Source organism: Bison bison, unplaced genomic scaffold (genome assembly GCF_000754665.1).
Source record: "Bison bison bison isolate TAMUID 2011002044 unplaced genomic scaffold, Bison_UMD1.0 scf7180017864260, whole genome shotgun sequence".
NCBI classification, from domain to species: domain Eukaryota; kingdom Metazoa; phylum Chordata; class Mammalia; order Artiodactyla; family Bovidae; genus Bison; species Bison bison.
This window is the reverse complement of record NW_011494832.1, coordinates 9,224,332-9,245,864: the sequence shown is the minus strand read 5'-3', so window position 1 is coordinate 9,245,864 and position 21,533 is coordinate 9,224,332. Positions and strand designations below refer to the sequence as shown.

Genomic DNA, 21,533 nt, shown 5'->3' with positions numbered 1-21,533 from the left:
GTTTTTTACCTGCATAAAGGTTTTGCAAGAGGCAGGTAGGGTGATATGGTATTCCTATTTCCTTAAAAATTCTCCAAAGTTTGTTGTGATCCACACAGTGTCAAATGTCCTATCTGATAAAGCTATTATCATCCATTTTTATAAATATATCCCCCTTTTAATAATACACTCCTTGAGTGGGGGAACTATTTTACATTCACTTTTGAGTCTCCTTTAAACACTGTACAGTATATTACCCATCATTTCAGTTCAGTTCAGTTCACTCTCTCCGTCATGTCCGACTCTTTGCGACCCCGTGAATCGCAGCATGCCAGGCCTCCCTGTCCATCACCAACTCCTGGAGTTCACTCAGACTCACATCCATCGAGTCAGTGATGCCATCCAGCCATCTCATCCTCTTACCCATAAAGAATACTAAATAATGTTTCCTCATTTTTTTTGAGTTGGTAATTTTGTTATCTTCTTTTGAGTGTGAGACTAATATATTACTCTTTAATCAATTAGTGTGCTTTCAGCTTAAAGGCACCTTACTTGAGCTGGTTAAAAAAAAAATAAGAAGACTTATTAAACTATAGAATAAGTGTCTAGAGTTTGAGTGGCTATATAAAAGGTAATATCACCTACTTAGCAATAATATGAATGATCTGGTTCTTTCTGTGTTGGCATTATCCTTAGGTTTGTAGAAAGGTGGCTGTAGCAGTTTCATGGGCCACATCCAGACAAGGGAATACAAAAGAATAAAAAACCATTACTTACTATGTCTCATTCCTAGGAGTAAGGAAACCTTTTAAAGAATTCTGCCTTGCATCTCCTTGGCCTAAGCATGTCAATTCTAAATCTTATACTTGAAAGAGGGTTGGGGAAACTATGATTTGCTTACATCAGCCAGCTGCTTTAGATGGAAGACCTGTTCACAAATCGGTCATTTTATAGACATGGAGGAGAAAGCAAGTTATCTGAAAAAAATAATTTTCATAGGGGAATTTTCTTATTATTAACATAGATTTCCATAGGCAAACATGAAAGTTTTCTCAGATAATCAAAGACTGTGTATTTTCTCTTTGGAGGAAGTTATAAAGATTAGCTAGTTCTACAAGGAAATTATCTGGAAGGATTTATTTTTCTTTCAGGAGATATCTTAGAAAATATTCACTGCAAGTAAAAATCCTTGAAATAATTTATTTTTCTCCACACTGTATGGTAAAAAATTAAAAACCTGCTAACCTTTACAAATACTTCTCTTGCTTATGTAAGAGTTCATTTGCCTCTATAAAACTTCTCTATGGTTATTTAATCTAAGCTTTTAAAATCTAATCCACTGCAGTTTTTTTTCAAATCTGCTGATATCCTGTTTTTTCCCTACAATATTGTTAACTGTTGTTCGGGTGATACAGTCAGTAGGGATTACATTACAATTTAACTCAGAGAATTAAAGACTATATCATTATTGTGTAGTACTAGATTTTCACATTATACACTAAATATTTAATGTACAGATAACATATGTTTTTAACAAATCAAGTAAATAGACTTAACTTAAGAATCCTTGGGAATATGACCTAATGGAATTGTATCTAAACTAATTTTGGCTTGAATGATTTGGGGTTGAAACCTATTGTATGTATTTGCAGAAGTAAAACTTGGAATAATTTTTAGTAACTGAACTTTGAGTAATTTTTTCTTTTGGCCTTCTACCTAAGTCATTTTTTTTTTTTTAATCTTTTTCATAGAAAACTTTGAGTGTCTATTACTGGTGCTAAGAACGTGGTGTGAATGCATGCTAAGTTGCTTCCATCGTGTCTGACTCTTTGCGACCCTATGGACTATAACCATAGGATGGGAAAAACGTGTTTGAGAAATGGGGTAGAAAAAAATCATTTCTTCCCTCCACATGTAAATTTCTCATGTGTGCATGCTAAGTTGCTTCAGTCATGCCAGACTCTGTGATCCTATGGACTGTAGGCCACCAGGCTCCTCTGTCCACGGGGTTCTCTAGGCAAGAATACTGGAGTGGGTTGCCATGCCCTCTTCCTGGAGGTCTTCCTAACCCAGGAATCAAACTTTCCTCTCTTAACATATGCATTGGCAGCTGCGTTCTTTACCTCTAGCGCCACCTGTGGCCTCAGTTAAACTAAATTTCTCTGCCCTAACCCTTAACCTATCCCATCTCTAGAGTCAGAGGAATTTTAATATAGTCCTTGAAAAAGGTGGTCAACTGCAGACAGACATTTATATCCATTTATCATTCATTTATAAGTGATGCATGAGAAACCTGTTCAGGGTAGACATCATAATGATGAAAGTGTTTGACAGTTGTACTGTATGGTTTAAGGACCTGTGGCTTCTAAACAAATTATCCTAAATTACACAGTATCTGTCACTTTGACTACAAATGAATATTTTCCACCTCAGCCAGCCTTAAGTAGTTCTAGCAATAATTCATGTAAAATCCAGAGCTCTCTCTATTGTAAACTTTAGCAATAATATATACAAGCTAAAAGTCTCTCACTCTCTCTTCTCACTCTTTCTTTTTAATGGAATCATGGTTGACAGTTAAAAAAAAAAAAATCCAATACTCTGTTTGGTTATGTTATTTAGTTGGCTTCTTGACTTAATAAATTATTGGGATCCTTCTATCTGAAAATGTAACTCATTTTGGAAGCAGTTCAAACCATGCTTGGGTGGAGTTAGTCTCTAAACCAGGATGTAAGCAGAAAGGTCACAAAGGGAATGATTTATTAAACTAAGTACTGCCTTTATATCTAATGAAGCATTTTTTTCTTGGTTTTCTTTTGTTTTCTCTCTTTTTTTTCAAGTAGGCTATAGAGGCCAATGAATAGACCAATGAGAAACAAGCTTACTCTGAAACTACAGTTATTATTTATTTCACCTGCTAATCTAACAACAACTTTTGTGTCAACTCATGGAGCGTAATAATAAGCAACTTTATGTTACCTTCCATTTCAATCTACTCTGTGGGACTCTGTTTTCTCCCTGGACCTGTCTGACTTCAGCAGACCCCATTGCTTTCCAGGTCACTCTTGGGTAGTCCACAATTGTTACCCAGCAGTTAAAAGGTCCATTCTCATATAACAGAGCATTCAACCTCATTTAAAATTCTCCCTGTTTGGGCATGCCATGGGAGGGAGGGCAGGCTCTCAAGTAGGGAGAAATTTAGAGGCTTCTTCACTCCTGACTCTACTTAACACCCCTCCTCTTTTGTGAGCTGTTACACTCAGTGTCTGACCCTCTAGTGTCATATTAGAAGGAGGGGAGAGGAAAGGGGTTCAGGGAAGTACCTTTTGCCATCACCAGAGAGACCTCACTTCTCATCTGTCTGGCCTTGTCAGACGTTAAAGGGTGACTTTTCTTTCATAAGCACCATTGTGAGTTTCTGGAGTTTCTTCTCTTGCAGTTCTCTGGATAAAAGTGACTGTACTTCTGTTCTAACCAGTGTGTCCTGATTCTGTATCCTGAAGCAGGTTGCAGTTCCATCAAGTGTTAACTTCTAAAGTCTTTTCAATCTATAGTCTTGAATAGGATCAAGGGGACCTCATGCCCTCCCATTTTTGCATAAGCATGGCTCCCACCTGTTCCCTAGGAAACTGTCATGTGTATTTTCCTGGACACACTCTGGAATTTCAGGTTGATATCAGTATGGCCCCTGAGCCTGGCCTCTGCTTCTGCTGCAACCTATCAGTCTCTCTCATTCTTTACACATTCATCCATAATGTTCCACAGCAGTGTGTTTAACAGCTAGTGGATCTTCAGTCATGTTTGACTCTTTGTGACCCTATGGACTGTAACCTGCCAGTCTCTTCTGTCCATGGGATTCTTCAGGCAAGAATACTGGAGTGGCTTGCCATTTCCTCCTCCAGGGGGTCTTCCAGACCCAAGGATTGAACCTGTGTCTCTTATGTCTCCTGCATTGACTGGTGGATTCTGTACCATTAGTGCCACCTGGGAAGCCCCTAGTACATCTTGAGGTGCCATCAAAGCTGATTCCCTGGCATCTACTCCTCACCCTAGGGCTTATAAGACACATGATACAACTATCTCAGAGAAAATATCCTTCTCAAGGGAAAAGAGAAAGCTTTCTAATCTCCAGGATCCAACTGTTTTATAGCTTGAACATAGGTGTTCTATATGATTCTTGGCCACCTACTTTGAAGATTTTTGCATCCTGAGCTAACATGTCATTTTCAGTTTTTTTATCAGCTAAAATTTCTTTTTTTAACATCTTGCTCTACTAAGTCATAAAATGAGCTTTCAAAAGAATGTTGCTTTACCTCCAAATGAAACAGGCAAGCTCATTGTATATCATTCCTGATGTATACACTCTAGAATTTTATGAATAATGGAGAATGTCAGTATCCTTATTAGAATTTACATTTTGGATAGTAATAGCCTTATTCAAAACATTTGCTGTTTTACATCTTGTTGCCCATATTTTTCAATAGTATTTCTGTTGGGTTCTAGCAAAGCTAAGCCATAACCGAGAAGCTAATAAATGAGAGTATAGGACATGCAATGATTCATTTTTAAATAAGCTAAACATTAATCTTCAAATAGTTTAATTTCACTTTGAGACAGTACTTATCTTTTTCCCTTGTTATTTAATTAATTAAAAATATTTTATCTTGAAACTGACATGTGTCAAAATTAAATGCTGTACATAAAATGTTTGAAGAATTGCTATGTTATCTAATCAAAAGTGAAGATTGTTAACTGGGCCCCAACAGAAACCTGTTAGCTAAATTTACAGGGTTGAAGGCAGAAGCAGTTCAATACTTAAAAATTTTTTATGTTCAATGTAGTTGATGTTTGTTTTTAATGTAAAAAAGCACTAAATATGTTTCTGGCAGAACAAAAGGAACTTTTCCTATGGGTTTTAAAATGAGAGAGCAATATATCAAAGCAATATAAATTTTATAGCCTACCTAAGAGGACTCCATATTTTTATGGAATAACTTGAGACAGTTTCATTTCACCTTGCTAAAGTTAGATCCCCAGTTATGAACTTTAGATTCTTTCAGTTATTTAACCAAAAAATATTCAAAACTATTTAAAAGGAAACATTAAAAATAAAACCCTTAAAAGCTAGAACTCAGATACTCTAAGAAGCTTGACTTTCTTTTTTAGCTTATTGTTCATAGTCATTCCATGTTTATAAATGTGACAGTTTTTTTCTTTTTCCTAACAACCATAATGTAATTTTGTATTATTTTTTCCTTATTTAACATGAAAACGAGGTATGGAATTACAAAAGTTAGATTACTTGAAATTTATCAAACCATGCTTCTGTTTTTAAGCACTTTGATTAGAAAAATAATAATTAGTTTATAATTTTAACTACAATAATTTTCAGTGGAATATTTAAACACCTTTTTTTGTATAGCATGAAAGGAATTTATTTCCCTTTCCTTAGGGAAGCCTAAAACAAGAGGGTTTCTCATACATGGGGATCCTGTACTTGCTTACTTTATATTGAGTATAGGCAGAAATGCTTTTATAAATCAGAGTGACCTTCTGACTCTATTTCATTAACTCATTTCATGGCTGAATAAGACATTCTCATCTAATGTGTGACCCTGGAAGTCTATTATTTAGGGGGAAAGACTCAGAATAAATAACTTCTCATTTAAAATCAAGTTATTGATGAAAGAAAATTGCCGCTCTTTTCTCAGTTAATACTTGAAATAAAGAAAATATAAACCCTTGGAAACCATGTGGACATCCCAATAGATTAAGTTTTGGTATAAGGCGCGCTGCTTAGTTTCATGGTGATTAATCTGCTCCTATTGCCTGCAGAACACATGCTGTCTAGTCATCAGAGGTGGAACAATTGCCTCGTTCATGGATGGGCTGGCTCCCCCGCCCAAGTGCTGATGTGCAGGTCCCATCTGGTCACTGTAATGGACTGTCAGGATGTTGTCAGACTGCTCAGACCTCGGCCAGAACTCTGACAAGAACTCTTTCTCTGTCTCCAGTTTTACAGGAAACTGTGTAGATCACGTTTCAATAATTTTCAAGTACTTATTCTAAATGCGAAGCTGTGCCAGGTGCTAAAGAGGGTAGAAAGGAAAAGTGATGTCCCTGGTCACTCAGTATCAGTGGTTACTTAACTTTAATGAGTCATATACTTGTTGAAGAAGATAATGGAGTCTGTGACTTGTATTCCTTACAAAATTTTGGAATCTATCCACAGTTGTAATTGCACCACAAATTCAAAATTACCAACCTATCTGTGGATTTCTTAAATTTCCTTTTAATTTGTATAATACAAAAGCTAATTCTGCAGATAATGCTAAGATAACAGTTGAAAGCACAGCATTAGCTGCTAACAAGTGATGCAGGAGAGACTTGAACTCCTGTCTTGCGAGTCCACTACAGTTCATTGCTCTTTATGCCAGGCAAAGATCCCAAGCTTAATCTGCTTGCAGAAAGAAAGGGGCAGATGGATATGATAAACATGAGTGTATTGGAATTCAGAAGTAGGCAGTAGAAGAAAACTACATGTATTGGTAGAAGAGGCTTTGAGCTGAGTCCTAAAACAGGAAAGGGAAAGACAGTTCTTACCCAAGACTTACTTCATGAGGAAAGCTATGTGCCCAGATTAGACCCAAAATTTAAGAATTTAAACTTCCCCTCCTGTAACAGTTTCTATCCTAGCCAGTTTGAGTTCTATGAGCTTCACCGCTGGCCCTCCTGACTTTATATCCAACATTTTGTTCTTTCAGCTTAGGTCTCCTACCTCTCTTATGTCCTGGGAACCCAGACTCTGGAGTAGTCACTGCTCCCTCGATTGTTCGTATCCTTGTATTATACAGCATTTAGAACAGCATTTTCCCAACTTTTTTACAACCATTCAAAAACTTGACTCATGTTCTTTAACAGAGATGGCCACTTGAATTTTTAAGACTGAAATTTTGTCTTTAATTAGATTTTATGAACAAGTTGAACTTCCTCTTGGTATTCCATTCAGTTCTTTTGACATCTCTAAATTAGGGCAAAGGGCATTTGACTGACCTTGCACTTGCTAACTTGAGTCAATTAAATTGCTTCTCCAAAGATGAAACAAACAGCAGATATAATTAGCATTTCCTTAGGATGTTGTTATAAGGCCTTATCACTATTTGAATGTTTCTGTAACTTGCCTAGGATTAAAGAATTAAAAATAAAGTGCCTGACATTTCACCTTACTAAGTGATAACTCTTAATAAGTTATATAGCTTATAAATGAAACTGTAATTGTTAGAAACATTGCATCATTTTACTGTGAGCTCCTCCTGCCTATTTGTATTCAAAGTGAAGTAAATATGCTTCAAAAAAAAAAGCAAATCATTTTGGATTTTGGAAAGAGATAAGCAAATATAATTTGCTTATGATTGTGTACAGTTGTGCTCATTTCATGTACTAGCAAGGTAATGCTCAAAATCCTTCAAGCTAGGCTTCAGCAGTACATGAACCATGAACTTCCAGATGTACAAGGTGGATTTAGAAAAGGTAGAAGAAACAGAGATCAAATTGCCAACATCTGTTGTATTATATAAAAAGCAAGGGGATTCCAGAAAAACATCTACTTCTGCTTCATTGACTATACTAAAGCCTTTGACTGTGGATCACAACAAACTGTGGAAAATTCTTAAATAGATGGAAATACCAGACCACTTTACCAGACCACATGACCTGCCTGAGAAACCTGTATACAGGACAAGAAGCAACAGTTAGAACCAGACATGGAACACGGATTGGTTCAAAATTGGGAAAGGAGTTCATCAAAGATGTATATTCTCATCCTTCTTGTTTAACTTGTATGCAGAGTACATCATGCTAAATGCAAGACTGGATTAATCACAAATTGGAATCAAGATTGCAGGGAGAAATATCAACAACCTCACATATGCAGATGATAACCTTCTAATGGCAGAAAGCAAAGAGGAGTTAAAGAGCCTCTTGATGAGAGTGAAAGAAGAGAATGGAAAAGCTGGCCTAAAACTGAACATTCAAAAACTAATCCCATCACTTCATGGCAAATACATGGTGGAAAAGTAGAAACAGTGGCAGATTTTATTTTCTTGAGCTCCAAAATTACTGCAGACAGTGACTGCAGCCACAAACTTAAAAGACACTTGCTCCTTGGAAGAAAAGCTGTGACAAACCTAGACAACATATTAAGAATTAGAGACAACACTTTGCTGACAAAGGTTCATCTACTCAAAGCTATGGTTTTTCCAGTAGTCATGTATGGATGTGAGAGTTGGACCATAAAGAAGGCTGAGTGCCAAAGAATTGTTGCTTTTGACCTGTGGTGTTGGAAAAGACTCTTGATATTCTCTTGAACAGCAAGGAGATCAAACCAGTCAATCCTAAAGGAAATCAACCCTAAATATTCATTGGAAGGACTGATGCTTGGAAAGATTGAAGGCAGGAGGAGAAGAGGGTAACAGGAGATAAGATAGTTGGTTGGCATCACTTACTCAATGGACATGAGTTTGAACAAACTGTGGGAGATAGTGAAGGACAGGAAGAGAGGGAAGCCTGGCATGCTGCAGTCCGTGGAATTGCAAAGTCGGACACAACTCTGTGACTGAACAACAAAGCAAATAAAATCAACGTAAGATTAATAGATCATAGGTTGTATTGTCTCTATTCAGACTAGTAATCTATATTCTGTAAATCTGAAAGAAACAGATACATACCTGTTTGTACTCGTTTTTTAAAGAAATATGTAGCCCTTCACAAAGTTACATGTCATCCTTGTGCAGGGAGCATACTAATCTTTTCTATATCCTTCCAATTTTAGTATTTCAGTGTCAGGTGAACAACAAAGGGGCTCAGCCATACATATACATGTATTCATCTATTCCCCATCTCCTAACAACTCGATTATTTTCCCTCCTTAGTAAAAATTCTTAAGTCACTGCATAGCCTCTGTGCTAAATTGCTCCGTCATGTCCAACTCTGCAACCCCATGGATCGAGGCTCCTCTGTCCATAGGATTTTCCAGGCAAGAATACTGGAATAGGTTGACATGGTGCTGACAAAGTAAGCACTAAAATATGTCTATTTAGAAGTTAGTATCCAATCCTTTCAAGTGTTACAGGCAGAGATGAATCTTTTGGAAGTGATCAATTTCAATTATGAAATACTTTGAAGACAACATAAGCATACTAACATGGTAAGTCAGTAAATTGTTGAATTTGAAAACTAACTTATCAGACATACTTGTTTTAATACATTAACTCATAAATTATCATTTTCAAGTGGAGACATTTTATACAGTTATTTACTTCTCTTCTTTCCCATGTAGTTTTCTGTTATCGACTTGATCTCTAACATTAGCACTCAAATTAAAACCAATTTGCACCCCCTAATTATTTTGTAGTGATTTAATTAGTAGTTTCACCCTAGGTAATTATGTTGAGAAAAATTCTTGGGCTCATCTGGATCCACAGAAAAGATCTGTTTGATTTCTGATGTCTGCCCTGCACATGGATGGAAAGATCAGCCTTGTACATATTTGAGATCCTTCATGTGTAGGGTCCAAGGTCTGGAAGAGTACTCCCACCAAAATGAGAGCCTTAAGATCTGTGTCTGGTACATCATACAGTGTTAGTTAAGAACTAGTGTTCTGTGGGAGTATTTCTGAACAACTGAAAGAAGGCAGTTATGCAAGTAACATCTCAGCTTCTGGTATGCCTCTTCTTGATAAGTGAAAGAAAAATGCCTATGGTTAATTTTCTAAAGGAGTAATGAGAACCGCATCAACTTTTAGAAATAGGGTATGTGTTTTCTTTGCCTTGCATATGCAGCTCTAAATATGGTATGATGCTGGATGTGCAAAGCTCCAAAGTGCAAGAGAATGTGTATGTCATTTTACTGTTAATAAATTCAGTGAAGGTAGTGAGAGTATTAATAATCACTGCCATAAAACTTTCCCATTACCTAATGATCAAGAGAGCCTTTTATAGAGATTGTGGACTTTGTATCTTCAAGTATGAGGTGTGATTTTTGTCTGAGCATGAGGCAGTTTCAAAGTATACTACCTGGGCTACTGAAATAATCTCAAGATCTCAGGTACTTCCTGGGCTTTTGTGTAAACCATGCTGATACTTGAAATTATATGTGAAATACTCTATCTCCTATCAGAATTAAAATCTCTGTCTCTCCCTCTATGTGTCTGTGAGTCTTTCTGTCTGTAGCTCTTTTTTTCTTACAGTTTTGTCCCCTCTGTATCTCTCTACACACACACATACACACACACACATATCCAATTTGTCACATTATGTGCGCCACTTCAAAAGATAATTAAAAAACAAATACGTTACTTGAACATATTTCTGCCAACTCTCTGTATGTGTGGAAATTTTGTTTCTTTGGCTTTATTTTTATGTTGAATTGCATGAAATTTTGCTGCTTTGTACTGAAGGAGGGCAGGGCAACCCACTCCAGTATTCTTGCCTGGAGAATCCCCATGGACAGAGAAGCCTGGCAGACTACATACAGTCCATGGGGTTGCAAAGAGTCAGACATGACTGAGTAACTGAGCACAGCACAGCACATTGTTTATCAACAAGGGATCAAAGGGAATATTAAAAAAAAAAAAAAAAGAAACCTTATTCTAATGACTAGGTAGCAAGTAAAAGAAAATTTCACCATAAATGATAATTAAAATAATTGCTTTAAAATATTGGCACAACTTCAGTGATCTTTTTTCCTTTTAAGTAAATGTTTAGAGTCGGAAAGATAATCAGATATCTCCCAGATTGTTATTCTTAAAATAATTCTATTTGTAATTCCTAAATTCTTGACAGCAGTATGTCAAAATAAGCCCATATAATCTCAACAACTTTATTTTTATGGCTTGAATGTTTCCTTAAGAAGTAAAATTGTCTTTATGATACTATCTTAGAATTCCTGTGGAATAACAATAATGACCTAAGGATAATTTCTGTTTTTTAACAAGTTTTAGGCTTTATGGGATTGAAGGTGAATCATGAAAAGTGAGATAACATTTTGGGGAAAAATTCTGCTTTGTAAACAGACATTAGAAGATTTATTAATATTGGTTTTTGAAGTCCAACAAATTTTCAGTGCTTGAATATCTTTGTATAGCATTTATCCACTAATCAGAAACTCAGTTCTTGGAAGCTTGTCGTTTTAGTATTAATTGCTTCATTTACTAGGGTGACATAATTCAGTTTAAAATTGTATGACTTAAAGTTAATAACTGAAAATGTACAACAAAACCATTTAAACATCTTTTAAAATTTGTGCCCCTTTACAAAGAGAAAAAAGAATCTTCAATTACTATTTTACTGGCAAGTCTTTAAGACACAATTAGAGCTGAAACTATTAAACTAAACTAAACTATTACATTAGAGTTGAAACTACAAGATCAAGTAATTTAAAACAATGTCTCAGAAGTCAGGACTGGTAGGGACTTTTTTCCCACATAGTGCTTCGAGGGCTCCCTGGGCATCCTGGCCCCATCCTCTGTGCTCCCTTCTCCCTAGGTTTATATCTCTGGTGGAAATGCCATTTCCCTGTTTACAGAACTGTCTTCCTGACTCATATCGTAGACCTCAGAGCCACACCTTACCAGGTATACAGAAGCCCTTTCATAGTTATGTGTTTAATGAACAAATAAGTAATGAACAGTAAGTAATCTGTGCTAACCTTGGAACTTTGATTTAGACTTCTAAAATGATAAAAAAAAGATTGCTTTCACATTTTGTCAATCTTTAGATAACTCCTTTTTGAAGCTCCTATAAATATATTAAAAACCAATTTTAGAAACATCATTTATCTCATAATTTACTTCAACTCAAGCACCCAATACACTGGTTGAAGGTAAAGGAGAGAACCCAGTGATGTTCTTTTTTTTTTAAGTCACACTTAATATGAAAAAAGTCCTGTATTTCCTTTTTTTTTTTTTTTGTATAGTACTAATACCAGTAAGCTATTCAGGTCTGAACAAATCTACAAATGTTTATTCTAAATTTATCTCTGAAATGTGATTAAATCTGACCATCATATAAAACAGAAAAGAGCAAGATCTGACATACTGAAAGGATTCAAAGAAATATTAATCTAGATTAGAGACCAAACAAAATGAGCTAGTGATTAAACAAGTTGACACATTGTGGATATGCATTCCGTGTACCATTTATTTTTATTCCAATGATACAAAGTTATCCTTTGTAAAATCACTGTTACACAAAAGAATCAGCAAATATAGCTTTGCAGTATTGCAAGATGAAAGAATTCTTAAGATTGCACAAAGTGAATATATGTAACAATACTGAACTATATGCTTTAAATAACTAAGGTGATACATTTGATGTTATGCGTATTTTATCACAATTAATAATAATAATAATCAGCAAGATAAAAGATGATATCTTGAGCTTATAAGTTCAAATACGAAGCAAAGATTCCATAAATTCAAGGTGTTATTCAAGGTGTTATTTTTAAAGGGGCAAGAAGTACACTCAGTTCAGTGTTTTTGCTGCCAGTGACTAAAAATAAAAATAAACAATAAAATAAAACAACTTGAAGAAACTCTCAAATTTCCTGATAGATACAGTGTTTTATTTTTGCTCTTTGTATATTAATTGATTTAGGACTTCTTGATTTCACATTGATGACAGACTGTTGTCTGTCATCTGGATTATGCATGGCCCATTTTGATTCATTTACTAATTTACATAATTAAAAACAGTTAAGAAATATACATCTGAAAACACACCATCCAGAACAAAAACTAAAATCTTTAATATCTTGTTTGTTTTTTTTTTACTGGTAATTTAATAATTTTCTTTTTACTAGTCTTGGATAATCATCTTTCTGAATCCTGTATTCATCACTCTTCTGCTTTTCTTTTTACGTATTTATTGTATGTACATACATACTTAAAAAGTGCCTTTTATTTTAGTTGTTTTCAATATTATTCTAAAGAGATTATGCTGTTGGTCATTTTGAGGAATATACTTTTTTCACTAATAATGAAATTGCTGAGGTCCATTCATACTGCTTTTCATTGCTGTAGTTCATTCATATTTTATTGCTGGCTGTGTTCAAAACCTCAGATATGCAGATGATACCACTCTAATGGCAGAAAACAAAGAGGAACTAAAGAGCCTCTTGATGAGGGTGAAGTAGGAGAGTGAAAATAAAAAAAGGCTTAAAACTAAATATTAAAAAAACTAAGATCATGGCATCTAGCACCATTACGTCATGGCGAACAGAGCGGGGAAGGTAGAAGTAGTGACAGATTTCCTCTTCTTGGGCTCTAAAATAACTGCAGATGGTGACTGCAGCCATGAAATCAGAAGACAATTGCTTCTTGGCAGGAAAGCTATGACAAACCTAGATAGTGTATTGAAAAGCAGAGCCATTACTCTGTCAACAAAGATCCAGATAATCAAGGCTATGATCTTCCCAGTGGTCATGTACAGTTGTGAGAGCTGAACCACAAAGAAGGCAAAGTGCCAAAGAATTGATGCCTTCGAATTGTGGTGCCGGAGAAGACTCCCAAGAGTCTCTTGGACAGCAAGGAGATCAAACCAGCCAATCTTAAGGGAGATCAACCTTGACCAGTCATTGGAAGGGCTGATGATGAAGCTGAAGCTCCAGTATTTTGGTCATCTGGTGTGAACAGTTGACTCACTGGAAAAGTTCCTGATGCTGGGAAAGATTGAGGACAGAAGAAGAGGGTGTCAGAGGATGAGATGGCTGGATGGCATCATGGATGCAATGGACATGAACTTGGGCAAGCTTTGGGAGATGGTGAGGGACAGGGAGGCCTGGCATGCTGGAGTCCACGGGGTTGCAAAGGGTTGGACACAACTGGGCATCTGAACAACTGTTCAAAATCACGTGCATGTGTTTTAAACCGTTTCTAGACAAACAGCATCTTTATGTCTTTATTGTGAGCCACATCCATGTTAGCTGGTCACCTGAGCCTGCTGCTAGATCAGCAACCATATCTGTGTACTCTCTTTGGTTAGATTTGTAGTTGTTAAAATATGCTCTAGGACTTCCCTGGTGGTCCAGTGGTTAAGACTCTGGGCTTCCAATGCAGAGGGCTTGGGTTCAATCCGTTGTCAGGGAACTTAAGATCCCACATGCCATGCTATGTGGCCAGAATTTTTTTTTTTAATGCTGTAAACAAACAACCTTGCTTCATTTAAAAATCACAGTAATTACATCATATAGATCTATTCAAAGAATGTAAGTGCTATTCTATGTTCTCTTTGTTCAGAAACTTAAAACCCTAATATTTGACTATGAATATAACATCATATAAACATTAGTGACTTCTAAATCATTTGTTCAATTCCAGGTTTAACAAGTCTCTTTCAATGTATTCCCTCAGGATATTTTCCTTTTTTCTCACCTATTAAAATATTTTCTGCTAATATTGGTGAGAAACATAATAAAAATTTGTCAGGAACTCTTAGAACATATAAGCTACTCAGAGCTTGACTTTCTTGTTTCTTCTTGCCTATAGCTTAACAAAGAGCAATTCTTTCTGTAAGCTAATGGAGTATTACAACAGTTTTAGGCTTTATTTTGAAAAACTTCCTGGAAGAACTTCTAAAGTTCATTAAAAACAAGACAAATTATTTGTGGTAAATTCAGGACTGTTCAAGCTGATTAAAAGTGATCAATCAAGGAGCCTACTGCCTTTGTCTGTATGCATTTGCCCAAATAATATTTATTATGTAGTGTTTGAGACCGCCCCCCACCCCTCCCAGTTCAAGGCACAGACTTTGGGTCATGCTTTGGCTCTGTTGCAAAGCAGTCTGATGGCCCTCGACTTGTTGTTTAATGACTATATGAAGAAATTTTCTGACCCAAAAATGGTGAGAGTAAGCATAGCTATTTTAAAGGTTACTGAAAGATTTAAATAAGATAATGCTTATCATCCTATTTTAATGTTTAACTAAATGAAAGATGTGTCTCAGCTCTATATGTGTTAAATATTATGAACAATTTCACACTGGTCTTTGACTTGAAGTGATAACTTATGCTTGTGACAGAGAGCTGTTTCTCACACCTCATTGAATGTTTATAGTGCACTACTGCTCTGAGCAAACAGAGAAAAAACAGGCTAAAAAGAATGTCTTACCTAAAGCAAATGCTAACCTGAAGTTCTGTTGAAGTCACAATAAGAAGTTATACCACATGATTTATCTATTATTAAATACATTTCAAAAGAAATTATAATATTGACAGATAGAAATGGATGTTTCTGCCAGATTTTTCTTATACTCTTTTTAGAATGATTTTAGAAAATATTTAAATCTCAAAATTCTTAAATCATAGCTAACAATATGCTTTTGGCTTGATACCCACTCTTTAATTTCACACCCTTTCCTAATTAGAATTGTAGGGTGTTTTAAATATTCAGATTCTAACACACCTTGAAATGTTTTACAGATTTATTGGCCTGCTGCAAAGGAACGGGTGGAATTGTGTAAATTAGCTGGGAAAGATGCCAATGTAAGTATGAGACTTTAAAAAATATCTTTGTTAAACTGGTACTGATATGATAGCAAATATTTATATTAAATTTTATTGAATGAATGACATTAGTGTATTATTTTTACAACCACACTAATAGTCTGTGTAAAGATTAATATGGTATAAAATAGTTCTACTTTGCCAAAATGAATGTCATTATTCTCAGAAATTTAGAAATACTACACTTTCTAAAGTGTTACTTCTGATTGTATTTTCTTCACAAAAAAAATACCAAAAATACATTTAAAATATTTAAAAATAAACTATTAGGAAATACTATATTTCTAGAATTGTGTATTTTTATCTAATCTGTGTATTTTTTGAATGCACACAAAATCATCAGTTGTTGTAGCATTACAAACACACACTTGATATTTAATTTTGGGTGAAATTAAACTTATAACTATAAGAATTCTTTCAAAAGTAGGCATTATAGAGATACTAAGAAAGATCGGTTGTCCTGCTTGCTCCGTCCAGTTGTGTTGCCTGTTTATAATCTCCTGTGATGCTAAGGCTTTGACCACCTCTTCTCATCTGAAAGTTCTAATTCAGGTCAGATTATCTGTATTCTGCCCTGACTTCTTGCATTGTAATGATAGGGAGAATTGCTCTTCTTTGGAAAAATAAGTCAGCCCCTGAATATAACTCAAGATGACAAAGTTCCAACTTCGGGCAAAAGCATGGACATCATGAGGCTTCCTTTGTATCATCCTGGAATGTTTCCCCTCACCACTATAACCCAAGAATATTAAGCTGAGCAGTGCCCTTATATTTAATAACAGCAAATAGTTTGTGTTGTATGAAAGCACAACTAGATTTAAAAATTCTCACTTTAATATTGTGCTAAAGGTAAAGCAACATGACATGTTGCTTAATAAATTTAAGGGGAAGCTTAGAAGCCTACCAATCCAAAGTGAAAAATGAAAGTGAAAGTCACTCAGTTGTGTCCAACTCTTTGCGACCCCATGGACTGTAGCCCACCGGGCTCCTCTGTCTATGAAATTCTCCAGGCAAGAATACCGGAGTGGGTTGCCATTTCCTTCTCCAGGGGATCTTTCTGACCCAGGGACTGAACCCAGGTCTCCTACACTGGAGGCAGATTCTTTACCATCTGAACCAGCAAGGAAGCCTCATAACAACTGATTTATTCATTCATTTGTTCATTCATTTACTCAACAAGTATTTATTAAGAACCTAAATATGTATAGTTATATTCTTGAGTTATATTGATCCATATAGCCAATTATGAACCAAAAATATTTCAAAAAAGAAATTCCAGACAGTCTCAAAAAACAAACTTGAATTTACTGCCTTCTGGCAACTTTTATATAGTGTTTACATTGTATTTACAATTGTTTATGTATTATTTACATAGTGCTAAGTATTATAAGTAATCTAGAGATAAAGTATATGGGAAGATATATAGAGGTTTTTCTGCCATTTTATACAAAGGACTTGAGCATCTTCAGATTTTTATATCTGTCAGGGTTTTGGAGCCAATTTTCTGAGGATACTGAGGGACGATTGTCCTGCAAAACAAAATAATCAAAATGAAAGAAACTTTTGGTTATGCCTGATTTTGTATTCAATCAGTGTTAAATGTGATCTTTTCAAGCACCTAATGTTAGCAGAAATATGTCAGGGAGTATTCGTTTCAAATGCAACAGGAAAACATTTTTATATTTATTTTACTAGATATGAAAGAGATTAATTTAGAATATATTCTTCCTCTCATGTCTCTAATTTCTTCACCCTGTTCAGTGTCAGGTACCCTGGGAGCAGGTGCCCAGGTCTGAAAAAGCAACAGTACTTTTTTGAACTCATGGGGAAAATAGATGCTTTGGTTATGGTTTTTCAAAATTATTTTGTTGCACAACAATAGAAGCTTATCATAAACAGTGTGAACATTTTAATGTTTTGTATTTCACTAGTATTGAGTGTCTGATGAAGAGGCAAGAAGGAAAAGGCTGTTTTAAATGTACTGCAATGAAATAGTGTCAGTTTTCCCATGGAATAGATGGGAATAAGCTCTCAAGGTCAGACAATCAGTGAAGGTTTTAATTGTGTCAGTGTTCTCATTTCAGTATGTTCACTAATTTCAGTTATATAGTAACTCAGTTGCCTCTCTTATTAAGTTAAAGAGTGATAAACGTTTTTGAAGGTAGTGTCCTAGACAGCACATAAGAACCAGTAAATGGAATCTGTTCTTCCAATTCAATTGTATTTGAGAGCTGATAGTCACCTCTAACACCTGTTAACCTAAGATTAGAGGTTTGGGGAGCTTTTCTCTTTTTACTGAAGTCTGTAAAGTTTGCTGTTGAAGTATGTAGGAATAATAAAAGTGTCTGTCTCCTTTTTTAATTTGTCCCTTTAAAATAATATTATATTTTAGAGTTACTAAGAATAGGTAACATATTTATAGTACTTACCATGTTCCAGGAACTGCTTTCAATGCTTTATACCTATAATCTTGATTAATCCTTAAAACAATATGTTAGATTTTATTATTATTCCTCATTTTCCAAATGAGAAGACTGAAACCAGAACAATTAACTGACTTGCCCAATATTACGTATTCAGTAAATAGTGAAGCCAGGAATTAAATCAAGAAGGCTTGCCCCACAATCTGTGCTCTTATGAAATACTACAGTCTACACATGAAGATTTAAGTTTTATGTGTAAGGTCTACAAACTGAATCCCTCAAACCATTTCTCTCTTCACTATCACCATAACACAGATCCTCATTTTACATCATTACATAGATTTTGGTCCACAGAAAACTGAGACTAGTCTGTGGTTTTATTATCATCTCTTACTACCTTTGGCGTTACCCACACTCTCCCTTCTCTAGTAATTTTTACCTATTTCCCAAGAGCGTATTGAGAATTAACAAGTGTTTAGAAAGACTGTCCCTTTACACAAAGGTACTATATAGCTGAAAAATAGTGAATTATTTACCATAATGAAAGTTAGCTAGTTGGTGTGCTGAGGAGGTGGAAGAACAGGATACAAAAGAGAGCTAGTCCTCTTGCTTGAGTACAGTCCGCAATTTTAATCCAGGGAAGGAAGAGGCGACAGGACGCTATTTGGTCTATTTTGTTTCTGTTTAGAATATTATTCAACAGAAAGTCACTAAAGAAATGGCTGGTCCTGCAAAGAAAAGAGGGGTAAACAGCTCAGTCCTGACAAAAGAATGAATGGCGTGTGGGCAGCCTGGGCTGTTCGTCAGCTTAACTATCAGAGCACACAACCTTGTCAATAGAGACACTGCCAAGAGTTAAAGGATCTTCCGTCTCTAAAGTTCTCTGATTACATTTATCTTCCGTTTTAAAGAACATCTAAAAGTACAACAAAGTGTTCGTTGCAGAAAGTTTGAAAACTATGTAGATTCATCTGTAAATATTTCTTTCCCCATGAACATTACCCAGAGATAGCTGGTGACATTTTGATGTTTATTCTTCTATCTTATCTATTTACTATTTTTCAGAATGAAATCATTGTCTACATAGTCCCTTAAAACATTTTTTTTTTCACTTCACAGACTGCCATGAGCATTTTCCCATGTCATTAAATTCCTTTTTATAACACTACTTTTAATAGCTGCACTGCATTCCTTTATATATTATTTCATCAATCCCCTATTGTTAGAATTTTGATACATATCCAGTTTTTACTATTGTAAATGATGCCACACATGAAAAACCTTATATATAAATATTGTGAACATCTCTGGTTATTGGGTAAAATTACTGGTCAAAGGATATAAAATATTTTATGCATTGTAAAATGGCCCTCCAGAAAGTTTAAGCTTCTTATACTTAAATTAGCAGTACATGCTCTTAAGAGAGTATATTTCCCCATACCCTTGCTAATATTGTATACATCATATACTTAATGCTTAACATTAATACATTAATGAATGAAATAAATATATTTAATTTTTGCCAACAAAACAAAATTATTTTTATTGTTTTTAGCTTGAAGGTCATTCATTACTATAAACACTAAATATCATATATATTTGTAAAATTAAGATTTATATTCATATATGATTACTTTGGGGGCTTCCCTGGTGGCTCAGAAGTTAAAGCGTCTGCCTGGAATGCAGGAGACCCAGGTTCCATCCCTTGATTGGGAAGATCCCCTGGAGAAGGAAATGGCAACCCACTCCAGTACTCTTCCCTGGAGAATCCCATGGAGGGAGGAGCCTGGTAGGCTACAGTCTTTGGGGTCGCAAAGAGTCGTACACGACTGAGCAACTTCACTTTCTTTCTTTCTTTCTTTCTATGATTACTTTGTGTCACACTCACGTAAAAAATGTCCTTTCCTAGTTTTCCTGTTAGGTATTTAGACTTTTATAGGCACATCTCTCCTTTTTTTTCCTTTAAATTATTTTTTTTCCCCTTCTACCATAAGTGGTAGAAATCTGTTAGATTTTTGTTGTTGTTGTTAAATAATTTTTGAGAGAAGTGTGATATTTGGATTTTCATATACTTATTCTGAAGTGTTGACAACATATTAAAATGTTTTTAATATTATAGGACCGAAACAGATATCTTTGCAGACTGAATTTTAACAGAGGTCTACCTGACAAACCTAAGATATACCACAATAATAGTTCAGTTCAGTTCAGTCACTCAGTCGTGTCCAACTCTTTGCGACCCCATGAATCACAGCACGCCGGGCCTCCCTGTCTATCACCAACTCCCGGAGTTCACACAAACTCATGTGCATCGAGTCAGTGATGCCATCCAGCCATCTTTTCCTCTGTCGTCCTGTTCTCCTCCTGCCCCCAATCCCTCTTTTTCCAGTGAGTCATCTCTTTGCATCAGGTGGCCAAAGTATTGGAGTTTCAGCTTCAGCATCAGTCCTTCCAATGAACACCCAGGACTGGTCTCCTATAGGATGGACTGGTTGGATCTCCTTGCAGTCGAAGGGACCCTCAAGAGTCTTCTCTAGCACCACAGTTCAAAAGCATCAGTTTTTTGGCGCTCAGCTTTCTTCACAGTCCAACTCTCACATCCATACATGACCACTGGAAAAACCATAGCCTTGACTAGACAGACCTTTGTTGGCAAAGTAATGTCTCTGCTTTTCAATATGCTATCTAGGTTGGTCATAACTTTCCTTCCTAGGAGTAAGTGTCTTTTAATTTCATGGCTGCAATCACCATCTGCAGTGATTTTGGAGCCCCAGAAAATAAAGTCTGACACTGTTTACACTGTTTCCCCATCTATTTCCCATGAAGTGATGGGACCGGATGCCATGATCTTAGTTTTCTGAATGTTGAGCTTTAAGCCAACTTTTTCACTCTCCTCTTTCACTTTCATCAAGAAGCTTTTTAGTTCCTCTTCACTTTCTGCCATAAGGGTGCTGTCATCTGCATATCTGAGGTTATTGATGTTTCTTCCAGCAATCTTGATTTCCAGCTTGTGCTTCTTCCAGCCCAGCGTTTCTCATGATGAACTCTGCATATAAGTTAAATAAGCAGGGTGACAATGTACAGCCTTGACGTACTCCTTTTCCTATTTGGAACCAGTCTGTTGTTCCATGTCCAGTCCTAACTGTTGCTTCCTGACCTGCATACAGGTTTCTCAAGAGGCAGGTCCGGTGGTCTGGTATTCCCATCTCTTTCAGAATTTTCCACAATTTATTGTGATCCACACAGTCAAAGGCTTTGGCATAGGCAATAAATCAGAAATAGATGTTTTTCTGGAACTCTCTTGCTCTTTTGATGATCCAGCGGATGTTCACAATTTGATCTCTGGTTCCTCTGCCTTTTCTAAAACCAGCTTGAACATCAGGAATTTCATGGTTCACATATTGCTGAAGCCTGGCTTAGAGAATTTTGAGCATTACTTTACTAGCTTGTGAGATGAGTGCAATTGTGTGGTAGTTTGAGCATTCTTTGGCATTGCCTTTCTTTGGGATTGGAATGAAAACTGACCTTTTCTAGTCCTGTGGCCACTGTTGAGTTTTCCAAATTTGCTGGCATATT

General features: G+C 35.8%; 1 protein-coding gene across 1 annotated transcript in view; it reads left to right on the top strand.

Moving 5' to 3' along the window:
- SEMA3D (sema domain, immunoglobulin domain (Ig), short basic domain, secreted, (semaphorin) 3D) overlaps window positions 1–21,533 on the top strand; it is a 230,218-nt gene that overhangs the window by 114,015 nt on the left and 94,670 nt on the right. Inside the window, exon 5 of the mRNA XM_010848142.1 lies at window positions 15,451–15,513. Coding sequence (XP_010846444.1) covers window positions 15,451–15,513 — 63 coding nt within the window. The remainder of the gene's footprint in view (window positions 1–15,450; window positions 15,514–21,533) is intronic.